At 41.9% G+C, this 17,435-nt stretch overlaps 1 protein-coding gene across 5 annotated transcripts; it reads left to right on the top strand.

Annotated features, from left to right (window-relative positions):
- The first annotated feature begins 929 nt into the window (after nt 1–929).
- Nucleotides 930–16,606, top strand: grnb (granulin b). Of its 5 annotated transcripts, none has more exons than XM_025909682.1 (17): nt 930–1,075; nt 1,363–1,438; nt 4,397–4,537; nt 6,885–7,010; nt 7,669–7,773; nt 8,957–9,098; nt 9,220–9,347; nt 9,543–9,672; nt 9,756–9,847; nt 10,467–10,611; nt 11,085–11,182; nt 11,355–11,591; nt 12,081–12,317; nt 13,601–13,855; nt 13,932–14,165; nt 14,469–14,723; nt 14,817–16,606. In XM_025909682.1, the coding sequence occupies exons 2-17, from the start codon at nt 1,436–1,438 to the stop codon at nt 14,961–14,963; spliced, it is 2,475 nt and encodes an 824-aa protein (XP_025765467.1). In that variant the 5' UTR covers nt 930–1,075; nt 1,363–1,435; the 3' UTR covers nt 14,964–16,606. The 5 variants fall into 5 exon arrangements, with proteins under 5 accessions (XP_025765467.1, XP_013128876.1, XP_025765468.1 ...); XM_013273422.3 differs by having other exon boundaries at nt 7,660–7,773; XM_025909681.1 differs by lacking the exon at nt 930–1,075 and adding an exon at nt 1,124–1,256 and having other exon boundaries at nt 7,660–7,773.
- The last annotated feature ends 829 nt before the right edge of the window (nt 16,607–17,435 follow it).

Raw genomic sequence — 17,435 nt, 5'->3', positions numbered from 1 at the left:
ATTAATCAAGATCAAAGATACAATTAAAGTAAATCTAAATACAAGACACAAAACACAACTCACTGCCAAACTAAATCAGGAAGCAGGCAAAAAACCTGACAAGAAGATCAAGAATAAAGTAAACCTTGGGTATCAAATATTTAGAAAACCAAGTGTTTTTAAATAAACAAAATAAAATTGATTAATTATGAAATTAAATAAACACTTTTCACATCAATTTAAAAAAACAAAACAAAGCAAAATACACAACAATAATGTTTTAAATCTTCTAATCACCTAGGAGTGGGAAGTATGCACATTTATCCCACCCCTTCTTCATAAATCCAGAAGTATTGTTTCAGCTTCCTTACTGATAGAAACTTCAGAAACAACAACATACATATTTGTAATTGCACATAATTTGTGCACTGTTTGAAATGCAAAAAAAAAAAAAAAAAAATCATACATAGCTTTTATAATTCCACAATTTTATTTCCGCACTTCAAAGGCAAATACCTCCAATTTAGGAATGTTGACTGCAAAATTCGAGTAGAAAAGGAATATAAAAACTAAATAAACAGAGATATTGTTTGAAACTCAAGCATCATAATCTTTTTATTATACCTAATAATGACCATATACTTTAAGCAAACCTTTCCATAGTTTTTCTCCACACACACAAACACGAAAACCTTTTCTAGTAGTATGCGAATCAACAGGTTTGACGTTGCCCACCGCTTTGAGTTATAACGTCCTTCTCTTACAGAAAACATGCTTTCATTAGTTTGTGATGTTTGAATTCTCACCACATCTGTGCCAGTGTCGTATGTTTTTGTAAATTAAGACAAATAATACAATAAATAAAAAGTTAATTTAATATTTTATCTTAATTATATTTTATTTTGTTGTTGTTGATGTTGTTTTATTTTCCTAACCCTGGAACGCTGCAGTGTACTGGCCCTTTAAGACGCTAGCCTGTAGAGTCACGTGTCAGGCGTCATGTGATATAAGTATTATCAGAGCCTGTTTGCTTTGTGTGTTGTGGGTGTTGCAGACGCTACATCAAACGGTATATGTATGTGACCGTTCAGACGAGGTAAGAGGATGATTTCCGTTTCGTACGCGGAGTTTTTAAAAAAGAAAACATCCGCTTAACTTCATTTAAACCAGCTAGCTTTGTTCTTAGCTGCCTAGCCTGCGACGCTAACTTGTATCTTTATTTAAAAAGCTAGCGTTAGATAGCTCGCTTCTTTCAGCTGGCGTTTTTTAAGTTGCAGGTTTGTTTTGTTTTTTTACACGTTGTCCCTCCTTTTTTCCACTGTAATATGATGCAGTATTTCCTAAAAGAGTAACATTGACTGACAGTGTGCTGTTGTTTTTCAGGAGTATGCAGAAAAGTGCCCTGTGCTGATAACGAATAAACTCTTTCTGCCTGCTCTCAGGATTCCTGCTAATCATGGTAAATGTTTTATTTCGTATATATTGCTTAAGTATTGGATTTGTAAAGGTTTAGTTTGTATATTTAAAAAAAAAAAAAGTGGGCGGAGAGCGACTAAACCACATCCCTGAGCTTTACCATATATTGACATATGGCTGCACAGGTGAAGCTTAAGTCTTTCACGTTATGAAGTGTTGCAGTTGTGCTTTTAAAGTCGATGACGGTAATGTTTATCTTTTATTGGAATGTGAGCTTAACGTGTGTTTACAAAGAAACTAGACTTCCCATTATTGCCCTGTTGGTGCAATCTTTTCTATCAACTTTTATTTGCTATGTACCAGATCTGTTTGTGTGCCTTTTAGTTTATATTGCCCTCCCACGTTAGATTTAAATGAGTGTTGTGGTGTTGCACTTTAGCGTTGTGTGCTACTTGTTAAGTATGTCTTTGTAGGTTCCCAGTTATCTGGGTCATGGTAGTCTTTAGATCTGGAATATAAGGCAGGTGGACTTCATAAGGTTTTGAAGATATTTCACTTCTCATCCAAGAGGCTTCTTCAGTTTTAGACCAACTAGTTGAGAGGGAATGCTGTCCTTTCACACCTTGCCTCAGGTGACTGACATCATGCTGGGCTGGAGCAATGCCTGAGGTTTCACTTGTCTGCTCAGGCGACAGGATTGACCCGAGCCATCATGACTCTTTTCCAGTAGCCAGTGTGAAGATGTGGTAAAATTTAGAATCTGGCAGGTGAAACTAAAGTGGATTACCTGTGTAAATTTACTTTAATGATTTCTACTCTTAAACTAAATGCCATGAACAGCACACCAGTCCAGGGCTGAAAGATCTTATGAACTAATCAGATAATTTCAGCAGCACATTACTTATAGATCTGCACTCTGATTAAGACAGTGGATCTGTACATGACAGTAATTAACATAAGCCAGGAAATTTATCAAATGTCAGCATCCTGAGCAGTCCCTAATCTTTCATCTTCCCCTCTTGTTTGCTTTTTTTTAAATTTTTTTTTTTTTTTTTTTTTTTTTTTTCCCCCCCCTCTCCATCTTCTCGATTTCTGAGACTATTGCACATTAATATTTTATTCTTGGACAGTCTCTCTAATTGGAAATTGGGCTGGGAGACAAACTGTGCAGAAACAGTTTGTTTTTGTGGTTTTTGAAACATTGCATTTTAATCCTTGCGCCCCGTTTTTGCAGTACTAGTAGCCACATGCTCCCTCTGAATAAGAGTACGGGGACTATGGGGTCTTTGAAATTGAACATGTCTCTATTACAAACCAGATGTCTCACTTGGGTTACAGAAAAGAGAAGGAAACGAATGAATAGAAACCTGTGAGATGCAATGATGTAAAATCTTAAAATGATAGAATACAATGATTCTAGTAGAACAGGAGCTCATGAAGCTAAATGGGTATTGAGGCGTATACAATTTTGAAAGGTTTCATTCGCCTGTGCTCATGGCAGTGGAGCTGAATGCCATCAGTAATAGATATGGACACTTTCCAAAGAGTGAGAAGTGCAAAAAAACACCCCAACGCTAGCCTAGTACAAAAATGTGAAACTGAAAATTGATGTTTTGAGCAGATGCATAACGCTATTTTAAACATGTTGCATGTGTTCAGTTTGAACATCCCTTTTTCATTCTCGGTACAGAGTGTGCAAAAGATGAGAAGTCGTTAACTTCAGCAAAACGTATTTGTTGGAACTTGGTCTCAAGTGATGGAGCTGTAAAAGCAAGCTTCATTTTCATATTCAGGCAGTTTCAGGCGCAAGCTGTCATCTTCCAACTCTGAAGAAGTTTTTAACCTGAGTTTACCTGTCTACCCTGAGTTTGAAATCCCTGATTCACAGATGCTACTGCTTGCTCTCTACCAATCATGCAGTGCATACTGTTATTAAATTATCCTTAATGAGGAAATACTTGTGGTTTGAGCCCAGAATTGCCACCTTATCAGAAGCATCCAGACTTTTAAGAGACATTTCAGACTGTTTTGTTTCAGTTATGTTTTCTCTTGATTTCCTCTTAACCAACAGTCCAGAGGAAAATCAGTCTTAAATTGGCACTAAATCTTTTTTTTCATTACATTTTCCGTAGTCGCTTAAGTTCTGTTATTCTGTTCTTTCTACTCGATTTGGATTCGGAAGACTTTATTTATCCCCGAGGGGCAATTGAGAGACTGACCTTGCCGACCGTACATACAATACACAAACATCACATTGGGGAGACGGGTCAGGCTAGGTAGCTGGCTGGTCAGCCGCACGAGCAGCGACCTGGTACCAAACAATGGAAAATGCACAACATCAGGAAAGACGAGGAGAAAAAAGAACCCCCCCCCCCCCAGACTGAGCTTCAACAGGGAGATCAGTTTGAGAACAGGAAAAGAAACGCCTCTGCGCATAGCACATGAAAAACTCTTAATACAGCATAGAAACACATGACAAGCAACAGGGATGGGTAAAAGGTGAGAGACAGCCAGTGTAGACAGCGCATCCGGGGGGGGTGGTGTCAAAGAGCAGGTTCTGAGAACTCACGACCGCCGTGAGCTTCTCCAAGATGTTATCCAATTTTCGCTCAGAGGTCTTATTCTGAGTGACTGAGTCTTAAAAGGCCATTAAGACTATCGTTAATGATGCTAGCGGCCAACTAAAAACAACAGACATGAGTCACTTTCAGTCTGTTTTTGCAAAAGCCAATAATTGAATCTTGACCTCGTGACTTCCCATTTATAGTGCTGCTCTTTAGGACATAGTGCTTATGATATGAGAGTTATGACGGATAGGAAGGGAACGTCAATCTTAGAAGAATCTGGGTTTGTTTAGTGGCGAAATCCAGTTTCAGTTGAAATTCTTTTGGAGCTGCTGCACATACTTGTCTTTGTTTTCCTCCTCACTCACAGCCAGAATAAAACCCAGAAATTACCATAAGGTTTTGTATAATTTGCTCACTCTGTTCCCTGTGTTCAGACTCTGCAGATGGGGCTCTTGTGTTTGGCCCTGCTGGGTCTGAGCTCAGCGCTGGTCTGTCCCGATGGAGGCATATGTCAGGGCAAAAACACCTGCTGCAAGAATACTGAGGGGGGATACGGATGCTGCCCACTACCACGTGTGAGTTACCATCACTGCTGTGTCTGACCTGGATATTAATCAAGTACACTATTGTGCTTCTATAAGAATTAAGAGGATGGGTAGCAGCCAGGTGCTGCTAACCAAATGCACTTGATTCATTGATCATCAGTGAGTGTGAAAAAGTTGGCTGGTCTGAAGCATTCGTGTGTTTAACAGTGCTGAAGAGGGAAGATCCCAGTAATGATCTCAGAGGAGCAGCTGTTGCTGCCCATCAATCTAAGGGAGGGTTATAACGCCATTTCCAGTCTGTCTGAAGTTCATCATTCTACAGTGAGATAATTCACAAGTGGAAAACATTGGATACAGTTGTCAGTCTTCCCAGGAGTTTAGGTCCCAGCAAATTTACCGTGAGATCACACCGTCCAATGCTTAAACTGCAAAAAACAAGATCAGCATCTCACACTCTACATGCCTCAGCGTGTTAAAGTTCGTGACAGTACAATTTACAAAAACAAAAGATACTAAACAAAAAACGGGTATGACTTGTTTACAAGTGTCAGGAAAAAGTGCCTTGTCATGGCAGCACAGCTTAGGTTTGCAGAGTTGCATGTGAATGTTCTGCAACTCTTGTGGAATATTCACATGCAATGTTTGTTTGGCACTGTATAAATATAAATAAAGTTTGATTTAATCTGTCCAAATGACAACAGCACCTCAGTGCACTTTATATTATATGATAAAGAGCCTACAATGATTCGAAGAAACCCCCAAATTGGACGACCCTGATGAACAAGCACTTGGCAACAGTGGGAAAGAAAAAAAAAAACAACTCCCTTTGAACAGGAAAGACTCCTGGAATCAGACTCGGGGAGGGGCAGCAATCTGCCACGACCGGTCGGGTCGTGGCAGGGGAGGAAGACGGGACAAAAGATGCTCTGTGGAAGAAAAGCCAGAGATTAATAATAACATCAACATCATCAACAATCATGGGATGTGCCCAGCAGCCTAGGCCTGTTGCAACGTAAATAAGGGAGGGTTCAGGGTCATGTGATCCAGCCCCAAGTACATGCTTTATCAACTCTAATCTTAAAACGTCATTCCAAATGTCAGCACAGTGGTGGAGAGCTGAGGGTTTGTTTCACAGCCGCAGCGTTGTACTCTAGAGTCAAACGGTCAAATAAAGCATGGCCCAAACTGGATCATGCATCAGCACAATGATCGCAAGCACAGCAGCAAATCTACAACAGAATGGTGAAAAAAGAAAAGACTGAAGTTGTTGCAGTGGCAGGGCAAACTGCAGACCTCAACCCAACTCAAGTATAGTCAGGACCTTCAGAGAGCTGTGCATAAATGAATGCTATATGCCTCAATGAGCTGTAGCAACGCTGCAAAGAGTGGGAAAAATTCCTCCACTGCCAAGTCCAAGTCTGATGGTCATGTAGAAAAGAATTAAAGTTGTTGTTGCCTTTAGCGAGCTGCTGAGGCATGGCTTGTACTTGGTTTTTCACATGACAGCAGAGGGTCCTGTGAAAATTAACTTTCTCATGACTATAAAGATTACTTAATGCAGAAGAGAGCATTTTTATCCATCTAAAACAGTCATTAGACGGCCTTTAATGTCACAGTAGGTTGGGTCACATGGAAATCAAGCTCGTGCAACTGTTGCGGTTATTGCACAAGCGGCCAAATGCTTGGGTTGACTTGCATTCCACCATGACTGCTTGAACTAACACAAACGTGTGTTTATTGTTGTATTGTGATTGTCTGAGAAGTTCCATTGTGTTCTCCTCACTCACTCTGGCTTGTCCTGCCACAGTACACAAACTGGAAACCTGCAGCGTGTGAGCTGTAGAGTACTATTTATTTAATTTTTTTTTGGTTTTGTTTTAAGAAACTATCTGAGAGGAATAAGGCGCGCGCTCAAACTCGGGCTGTTTCTCAGCCATAAACTGCTCTCACTGAGAACTGAGTGTGCATTGTGCTGATCGAGGATGACACAGACGGTTTTTATTTATTTCCTCTGTGCTGGGGCGTCTTCCTTCTGACAGTTTTATTTTGAGAACTTGTTCATATTGCTCACATACTGAAGGGGAGTTCTTTCAGAAATATTGTAGTAGACAGTTTAATAGAACAAAACAGTCCACATACAGTTTCATATAATGACCTTGAACATTATGCATATTATTGACAGTATGTTATTTATGACTTTTGTAAAAGAGTTGCAGGACTTTTGTACTATAAACTAATAAAATTCGGTATTTATGTTCTGCATGGAAAAAATAGTTTTTTAAAATAATTTCAGTTTGCTGTCACTTAAAATGAATTTTTTATAAGGTTTCCTCTCATGAACCTGTTTCTCTTAAACTCTGTTTGAATCCACCTGTAGGCAGAGTGCTGTTCAGACCACCTCCACTGCTGTTACGAGGGCACGCTGTGCGATCTGGTTCATGAGAAATGCGTCAATAAAACAGTTTCCCTGCCGTGGATGACACGACTCCTGACCACACCTCAGGTGAAGGGGGTGGGGCAAAGCTTAGCTTCTGTCTTTAGACATCTTAATGCTGATTACCCCACCAACAACCACTGAAGCTGTTTTGGGAAGAAGTTATATTGGAAGATTATCTTAAAGGAAACCCCAGTGAACCAAGCTTAGTTTTGTTATTTGTATGTCCTCCTGGATACGTTGGCTCAATCGGCGTTATCTATCAGAATAATGGAATCATCTTATCTGCCTTGTATGTTTCTCCCACTCCAAAAACAAATGACATAAAAGAATAACACGCATGGCTAAACAAGATGTTTGAAGAGGTGCGAGGAATGTTTTTGAAACGTGCAGAGCATTGAAAGGCACGATGGTGTTGGTTTCACGATGGCACTCCAAGCTGAGATGCTTCGACCTCCCCCACACAGGCTACCTGATCTCTCTTGGTGCAGCACCAAGATCTTTCCAGGGACTTAATCTCTCCAGCAGTTGTTTCTTTTCTTGTCTTGCAAGGAAAAAACTATTTTATATCTGTATATTACACTGTAGCTGAAGTGATTTTTCAGTGTGTTTTGATTAATTGGACTGTTCATATTTGAGTGTTTTAAACCTTTTGTTTGTTTGACCATGTGGCGTCCTTGCATTTGTATGCGTTGGCTGTGATGTGTGATTGCTCCAGCTCGAGGAGATGGTGAAGGCAGTCGTTTGTCCGGACCAGGTGTCTGAGTGTCCGGATGGCACGACTTGCTGCCAGCTTCCTGACAGCTCCTGGGGCTGCTGCCCCTTAGCCAAGGTGACACACATGAGCACAAACACCATCTTTGCCTAAAATCACCGGCTCCACACAAGCCCCAGTTTTCTCACACCAAAAAATGATCAGCTGCTTCTTGCATGAGTTCTTGACGTGCTGCCCATGTAGGTTTGTAGCTGTTTAAAATGAAATATGATGTATTTCTTCACGAACACTGTATGTTTAATACGCACTTCAGTTTTCCTCAAATGGTTTCAGACCATGTTTATGGATGATGTAAAGGATGCACAGGCTTAGAAAATGCAACATCTTTAAGAATCTTAAAGTTTATAGGCAACCCTTCTACTACCACAAATTCCAGACACTTCATTTAGTGATGACTCTGTTTTAAATTCTTAGCGGTGATCATTCATTTACAAAAAAAGTCATTAGACTTGTAGTCTACTGCGGTTGTCTGTGTTGCGTATATATTTGCCAGTGTCTTCAATGATGTTGCCTCAACCCTCATTGAGGGCTGGTTGTGTGGTTCTGAAGTTGCTTCATGAACAAATTGGCTAGCAACACAGAATGACACTGCACTTCTGCCACAGACGCCACATTTTCTAAAGTCAAAATGAGTGAGTCTGACCTTTTGAATCACTTATAGCTGCTGATGTCAGCACTCTGAAGCTGCAGCTGACAGTAAAGGCAAAGAGGGGAGAGCTTGATCGATCCTGAAAGCAGCTAAAAGTATAAATGTCAGTCTCTACAGTAAGTGTTAAAAATGTCAGACATTTAGGACTTGATTTAGACACCCCAATAATGAAAACTTTATATATTTCAGCTTTTTCGTATTCTAATAATGGCTTATATGGAGTGAATGTAATTCTTATAATCTCTGTATACTCCTGGTGGAAAAACATTTAAAAATGTCTGTGTTCAGAGTGAAATGACCATTTCAAGACATTTATTTGGTTCAAATGAAACTTTCTTCACTATTTAAAACTCATTGAGGCTGCAGCATTACCTTGGATTCAGATGTGTTTGTTGGCTGCACATGCAGTGATCACAGTGCTCATTTGCTTTAATAGAAAGGCACATCTGCCTGTTTTATTCAAACTACTCTATATACTGAATTTAAAATGTCTCACGTGCATCAACTATTCATTTTCATGTCCCAGTTATATATCTATAGTGCTGGTGTGCTTCGCTATCCCTGTCAGAAATGATCTTCTTCTCTCTGCAGGCGGTGTGTTGTGACGATAGGCGCCACTGCTGCCCTGAGGCAACAAAGTGTGATATCGCTCACTTGCGGTGCGTCTCTGCCTCGCTGGAGTCCTTCCCCCTGCTGGTGAAACTACCTGCTAGAAGGAGAGGGAATAACCCAGGTGGGGATTACCTCATATAAATGAACTGTGAAATGTGATGATCATGTATTCACTTACAGCGTTTCTAAATTTATATGCAGGTGATACTGTAGTGTTAACAGAAGACTGCGTTTCTTTTTAGGTCTTACTACTTTTGTAGCTTCTATTGGCGGTTCAGTATCATGCCCTGATGGGAAACTCAGCTGCCCAACCGCTTTCACATGCTGTCTGCTACCCAACGGAGAGTACGGCTGCTGCCCATACCCAAAGGTAAATATAAATGCTGTAGGTGTAGTACAAGTGATTTGAAGTCAAGTCTTTCAACAGTTTCCAGCGTTTTTCATATTTTTGTCACTGAATTAAAGCTGTTTGATTCTTACTGTACTGATTAGGGGGAAATTAGAAAAACATTGACACGAGGGCTACTAATGAGGCCAAAATGTCCTGTGTTTGAATCTCATGCAGGCCACATGCTGTGAGGATCACCTTCACTGTTGCCCTGCCAACATGGAGTGTGACCTGAAGCACTCACAGTGTAGGCGTGGCGAGACCGTCATGCCCCTGATGAAGAAGATCCCTGCTGTAGCCAATGACAGTAAGTCTTATCTTTAAATTAAAAACAAACGGTGAACAGGATTTTTATTGATGGATCCTGTGTCACTTCTGTCATCCCCTCAGTCAGTTGTCCAGACAAGAAGGCATTTTGTCCTGATCTCACCACATGCTGCAAGATGATCAACGACACCTACGGCTGCTGCCCGATGCCCAATGTAAGTAGTATGAAGTCACCGAGTGATGGGGTCAGTTTAGATGAACAGAACGTTGCAGAGAGACAAACTCTTGCTATCTAAAGGTCATTGTGAAGCTTTTTAATATTTTATCAGGTGTTTAGTCATTTTAGATATCAAATAAGTGGCATATTTAACAAAATGAAGGCTGCTTTTGCTCGAATGTAATGAGTCCCAATTTCCTTTCTTTTATGAATTTAAAATACTTATGGAGAGTTGATTCAAAGTGTTAAGACTTTTGGTAGTTTTTCTCTGGAACTCTCAATACGAGGTTGAAAGAAATGCTAAAACGCTGCGGTGAAGTCATCATTAGACTGAAAAATCAGAATAAGCTGCACAGTGCTTCAAAATGAATGGATAATTAGCCAAAAACACAGCAAAATGAAGACAGGGATATTCTTCAGTGTACAAGTCCTTCACCTGAGCTCTGCCCAATAGAGCAGCTTGTCAGTTGCTGAAAGCACAAAGACTCACAAAATGAAGGTAGTTGCAGTAAAGGCCCAGGAGAGCAGCTCGTGGGGAGGAAATGCAGTATTTGATGAGGTTGAGTTCTCACTTTCACACAATCATTGATTGCAAAGATTTACTTCTCTTCTTTCAGGCCGTCTGTTGTTCCGATCGCGTCCACTGCTGCCCTGCAGGCTCAGAGTGCGACCTGTACCACAGGACCTGTGTGTCTACCCAGAGAAACCCCACCATGACTCTGGCAGAAGCTGCGACCGAGCTCCTTAAAGTGCAGAGAAAAGGTGAGTGAGATGGCCGTCGTCACATCTTCTGTGATCAAACTGTAAATGTCTAACGTGTTTCAGAGGAAAAACACGTTTTAATACTGTTTTATTAATATCTTCAGTAATGTTGCCTTAATCTGTTTTTGACTAAAATTCATCAACTTTAACATTTTGATTTGATTGTGTGGAGTGGGAAGAAGCTTTTCTCCATCTGTTTTCATCTTGTCAGTGATTAGGTTTCTTTGTGCCAAAATTTGACAAGGAGGAAGAAGAATGTGTGAAATATATATCTGGTTGTGCTGCATTGTGGTTGGTGTGTTTTTGGTGTTTTTTTTTTTTTTTTTTTTTGTTTGTTTTTTTGTTTGTGTGTTTTTTGTTTTTTGTTTTTTTTTTCTTTCCCTCAAAACGTTTCATTGAGTCGAGCAGTGTTACAGGAATCTAAAAATGTTAGCTTCTGTCATGGTGATTTTTATTTTCTGCATGCCTTTCAGTCCATTCCATCCCCTGCAACGAGTCTGTGGCCTGTGCTGACAGAAGCACCTGCTGTAAAACACTAAAAGGAGACTGGGCCTGCTGTCCGTTACCACAGGTACTTGTCCTTTAATGACCTGTTCTCCTTTCCGACAGGGACTCTGTAACTCATGTGAGTGAGTTATTGTCCATTAATAAACATGAGCAGAGTTTATTAATGGACTCTCCTTTAGGTAATGTAGTAGGTTCGTTTGCAGACTCTAAGTCTGGGTTGTTCTGCATCCCTGCAGGCTGTGTGCTGTGAGGACCACCTGCACTGCTGCCCCCACGGCACCATTTGTAACCTGAAAAGCTCCACGTGCGACGCCTCCACAGGTAACGCCGTGACTCCCATGCTTGGACACGTGCCGGTATTTCCTTTACTGGAAGACGGTAACAACAGGTGCGACAAGTCAACGACATGTCCTGGGAAATCCACCTGCTGCAAGACTGCGAGTGGCAGTTGGGCCTGCTGTCCGCTGCTTCAGGTAATCTGGGGCTGAAGTGAAGACTGCCGCCTTCTGTCCTGTCTCTAGTTTTCAAAATGCTCAGCTCATGAAAATCCTGTAACCACAAGTACATCAGGCTCAAACCACCAAGACAGAACTGAGCCAGATTTTTCTGAGGAGGGCAAACTCATGCAGACGTGAGTGGGCGAACAGTGGCGCAGGTCAGCGGGTGAGCTAGTAACAATGCGCTAATTCGTAAACAAACATGATGCCAATTTATTTCAATAAAGGCTCACAAAGAGCAAATTAGTGGGTGTTAAACAAGCAGACTCGATGAGGGAGCGGGTACTGATCACCACCTTTGAAAAGACGTGCTAAATTAATGCTGCCCAGGACGCTCACACAGAGTTATGATCTTAAGAGTTTAAATTTGTAGTTTAAAAATAAAGAAAAGTTGTGAGCTTAAATGGCTTTCTAGTAGTAGTTCGGTGTAACACTCCTCTGGTCTGTATTGTGTGTACCCGGCAGGCTGTTTGCTGTGACGATCACATCCACTGCTGCCCTCACGGCCAAGTCTGCAACTTGGCAGCCGAAACTTGCGTTGACCCTTGGGGCTTCTCTCCGCCCGTCTCCTGGCTGACAAAGGTACCAGCTCTGACCTTAGAGGTGGAGGATGAGAAATGTGACGAGAAAACCAGATGTCCGTGGGGCTCCACCTGCTGTAAAATGAACTCTGGACAGTGGGCCTGCTGCCCTTTACCTCAGGTCAGCATCTCCTTTCTGCCTCCTGATCATATGTGCTGGCCAGATTTAACTCGTGTGTTTTGATGTGCAAATAGCCGAGGGTTTGTTCTTGGTGTCAGCTGTGGTTATTTCTGACATCCAGTTCTAATTTTTCTTACTGATACTTGGATTATTTTTATCCAGAGCACGTTCAAACACAACAGAAATTGTAATAATTTAGTTAACATTAACCACCAAGCCTTTGTAATTCCTGTGTGATCCCAGGAGTGCTTTCATGGTGCATAAGTGGCTCATCTTTAGGTCATCACCTATTTGTTTACTGCAGTAGATGATTTGACCAGTATTTCAGGAAATGGGCTTGTAGATTCCAGCTTCCAGGTCTTGAAAGTTCACACACATCTGTTAAGCCCTATTTGCACAGGATTAGTAGTACCAGGGGACCTCATGTGATTTAGACACTTGCGCGCCCCTCCTAATCCTGAATTAAACTCATTAGAGGTCCCCAGGTAATCCTAGATCCAATGTGAACAGTGATTACAGTCCAGCTTAAGACGTGTGATGGTTAGAAAATGTCAATCAAACCCAAGTCTGAGGATGGAAAATAAGAAGTCAGCTGTGGCTCTGAGTGCATTTCAGTAACGTCTCAGTCACACTAGTTAAAACAAAAAAGAAAACGGGACAGCAGCCTCCTTGTAACTCGGAAACTTCAATTGAATATGTATTGAATTTTTATTTGATCTGTAACTGTTGGCAATTAGATGTGTTGACCAACCTGAAAAATGCTCAACCTTTGGACGACAACCCGGTCATAAGCTGAATACATCCGCTGACCTTCCAATAGGCAACTGGTCTCAATTGAAGGCTGACCACATCTCATCTTTGTTTCTTCACAGGAATCAACTTAACTGGCTAACAGCCAGTTGTGTTCTTGTTAATCCATAAAAATGAAATGTTGCCAAGCGCTCGTATACCTGAGTGGATTTTTCAGAGGCAAAGACGGAATAATCGAAATTCAAAAATCTGAATTTTAAATTTTTGTATATAGACGCGTTAAATCATCCATAATACTCCTTCTCTTTTGGGAAGATGTAACAGAAAACACTGAGCTTTACACCTGGAACCAATGGTTTAACAACAGAACTCTTAATAGTAGACTGTTGGTGTTTCAAAGCTAGAGGTGCATCACACTATGGTGTCAAATAAAATGAGGATAACTTTCCCGCTGTTTCATCAACAGAAGAGCAGCCTGTGATGTTTCGAAGGATTTCAGTCTGATGTAGAACTCGTTCCTTGTTTCGTTCCAGGCTGTGTGCTGCAACGATCACAAGCACTGCTGCCCCAAAGGCTACAAGTGCAATGTGGCCGAGGGGACCTGTGACAAACCCGGTGGCCTCAGTGTGGCCTGGCTGCAGAAGATCCCGGCCCTGCAGGAGGAGCTCGGCCGGACTGTTTCCAATCCAACTCGGAACATGTGCGATGCCCAGACCAGCTGTCCCAGAGACACGACCTGCTGCTTCATGGAAAAGGAACACAAATGGGGCTGCTGCCCTCTGCCGAACGTGAGTTTAACCCCTCTTTTTAAATTATTAATTCTTTTTAAATGGGAGAGTGTCAGTTACCCGTGTTGCCTGTCAGGCTGTCTGCTGCAAAGATGGAAACCACTGCTGCCCCAGCAGACACACCTGTGAGCCCCACCACTCCTCCTGCTCCAGAGGTTCCCATGTTATACCGTGGTTCGCCAAAGTAAGCGCTGTAACGGAGCCGGGCGCCGTGATCGACGTTAAATGTGACAACAAGAGCAGCTGCGCTTCAGGGACGACCTGCTGTAAGCTGAAGACCGGAAAGTGGGGCTGCTGCCCGCTGGTCAAGGTTTGTGCATCAGTGATGTTCAGACGGTTATTAAATCCTCGAGTTTTTCCACAAAGGTGCTCATTTGATAAGATCACAAACTTGCCTGTGATATTTCTGCAGTGTCTTGCTGATGTAGAATATCATTTGGTTTCACAACACGACTAAAATGAATCAGACGGCAGTTTCAAAAGTGATTTAAAACCTGTTTTCTTTCCTGTTTAAACAAATTTAGTGCTTATAGCAGGAAATTGCCATTTAGACCTGAAATGCTTCACTCGTGGCTGTAACATGTTAATATCCGGCATCGTGGTCTCTCCTCAGGCTGTTTGCTGCACTGACCATGAGCACTGCTGCCCTCAGGGCTACACCTGCAACATGCAGACAGGAACATGCGAGAAGAAACAACACTACCACCGCCTCAGCACCATCCCTCAGATCGAAGTGCTACAGTCTGTGAAGGAGGCAGAAGACGAGGAGGATGTGGCGTGTGACGGCAGGGGCGAGTTTCGCTGCTCCAAACGAGACACCTGCTGTAAGATCTCTGCCACGGAGTGGAGCTGCTGCCCCTCCCCCAGGGTACGTTCACCTGTCAGTCCCTCCCACTCACTTTGAGTTTGAGCCTTGCCAATTGATTCAGTGCTGAACACGCTCTGATGTCTCTGTTCTCAGGCCGTCTGCTGCTTTGACTCGAAGCACTGCTGTCCTGCTGGGTACTCCTGCGACCTGAAGGCCGGAGGCTGCACCTTGCAGACCCAACTGACCTGGGACTCGTGGTTTGGGGACCGAAAGAGAGACACTGTCCCCCACGGACTCTAATCCACTGAGGTGCAATGATGATCCCAATCTTTCCGTTATATCTACTACTGGTGTTGTCTGTGGACAAGAAGGGCTTCTCATGTTTCATTTCATGGAGGTGTATTCAGAGTTTTTTGCACTCTTGAGTATTTTGAGTTTTGTGTGGTGGGGGGGGGCATTTGGTCCGCATATGCAGGAAAAACATCTGTTTAATTGCTTTTTGCCATTGAAGGAATTTTAGTGAAGTTGAAGTAGATTTCAAGGGGGAAGCAGGTCAGACCTAGCCTGGATGCTGGTTGAAAATATTTATTGCACTCCTTCAAAACCACTCCACATTTAGGCTTTACAGTGCGTCTGTTAAAGGATTACTCCGGTCTGTTTCAACCTGCCGTGTTATCTGTTAATGTCAGATCTGTCATTAATGCACTCTGTAGTTTGCTTATAGGTAACAAATCCCATTTGAAAATAAACTTCAATGAATTTGTCTCTTTTGAAAGTCGATTGTTTCTGCTGACTTTTTTTTTCTTTCTTTTTTCCTTCAGAGTAGCTTTGCACGAGTGAACTTAAAATAATGAACCCACACAGGGAGCTTGGCACCTGCTCTGTTAATCCTGTCTGAAAGTGGCTGCTTCACTCCTTTAGCTCCATGTATCTTCTGATTGGCTGCCCAAACCTTTAAACAACAGGTGGGTGCGGCGGGCGGAGAAAGCACTTTTAAACCTTTAAGATAGAGGAGCAGGTTTCTGTAAGCTTTTGTACCAAGGTTGACAGTTCCTTTGAGTTTGTGGAACAAATCTTATGCATATTTTGATGGCATTTGTTGCTACTTTCACGAAAAACTCCCTGATCATTAGTGTTTAAACGTGAGTGCACAGAGCTGGTCTACTTCTCTGGAAGAGAATCATGAATGTACAAACTGCCTTTTTGTGAGCAACATTTCCTAAATAATCTGACTTTAACCTTTCCTGATAGTTTATTCAGTAAAATGGCAAAGCCACAAATTAACCACTTTAACAGTGAGAAACCACAAATCTGAACAAACTAACAAGTAGCCTTTAGATCCCCCCCAGTGTCTCTGAATTTGTTAATTTGACTGTTTCAGGCTTAGAGGATGAAATCGAGCTGTCAGATTAGAACTGCTGGGATTGTGGGCGTAGACATTCACTTCATGGTAAAGTGGTTTTGGTGTCTGGGGACTTGATTTTTCACTGACTCTTAAGAGTTTAAAAAAATGAAATCATACAGCAGACTGTCAAACATTATTGTTGTACATACAAACTGAAATGTAGGCGATCCAAAGTCTGTAAAGGTGAGAGGAAAATGACGGGACACGAACGAGCATTAAGAACAGTTTGTGCCTTCTTCAGTAAGAGTTACCTGTATCCTTTGGAAAGTCTTTTGTTTTGTGCAGTTGTAACATTGATTTGCATCTTTGTCTTTATGGAAACGTAACACAGGCGCTCAGGAGAATCATGTGGAGTTACTTGTGAATTGAGACTTGGTCAGTGTCACAGTTGGTAATATGTTGTTTGTAGATTCAGGAGTTCCTAAAAAGCTGAACTCTCTTAAACTGAAGTCATTTCAATGATTTCTAAATGACTGTCATGTAAAATGTTTTACAGATTGGCTCCATGTGAAAATAAAAGTTCATTTTGCTCCTGTCACAGGCTGATTTCACTTTTGTTTGTTGTTTTCCCCCCCCCTCCTTTTTCCCACTTACCCACTCTAACATTGTTAAGAAGACCTGAGTAAAAGCATACTGCTGTGGGTCCAGCTTCACTCTCTTTGGCAGGCCAGAGGTGGCAGCCTTTACTTCATCACCTCTAGTGGTAGAAAACAGACACTACAGCTCTTCTGCTTCAGTAAAAATGTTTGAGTTCTAAATAAGGTCAGATAATCCTGTGCTACTCCAGTTTGGTTACTAATTGTAACCCTCAAGGTCAGAAGGGAGAGTTGGAATGATTTTTTTTTTTTTTTTTTTTTTTTTTGTTTGTGTTAAAAATGTGTGTAGGTGTTGCTCAAAATGAAGGAAACACTTAACACTAACTCCAAATCAGTCACTTCTGTGAAATCAAACTGTCCACTTAGGAAGCAACACTGACAATCAATTTCACATGTTCTGCAAATGGAACAGACAACAGGTGGAAATGATGGGCAATCCCCAGTAAAGGAGTGGTTCTGCAGGTGGTGACCACAGCACTTCTCAGTACGTGTGCTTTCTGGCTGATGTTTTGGTCACTTTTGAATGCTGGTGGTGATTTCACTCTAGTGGTAGCATGAGACGGAGTCTACAGCCCACACAAGTGGCTCGGGTAGTGCCGCTCATCCAGGATGGCACATCAATCTGGGGTGTGGCAAAAAGGTTTGCTGTGTCTGTCAGCGTAGTGTCCAGAGCATGGAGGCGCAACCAGGAGACAGGCCAGTACATCAGGAAATGTGGAGGAGGCTGTAGGAGGGCAACAACTGAGCAGTAGGACCGCTACCTCCACCTTT

This window comes from Oreochromis niloticus, linkage group LG8 (assembly GCF_001858045.2).
Source record: "Oreochromis niloticus isolate F11D_XX linkage group LG8, O_niloticus_UMD_NMBU, whole genome shotgun sequence".
Taxonomy (NCBI): domain Eukaryota; kingdom Metazoa; phylum Chordata; class Actinopteri; order Cichliformes; family Cichlidae; genus Oreochromis; species Oreochromis niloticus.
This window is presented reverse-complemented; position numbering and strand designations above follow the sequence as displayed.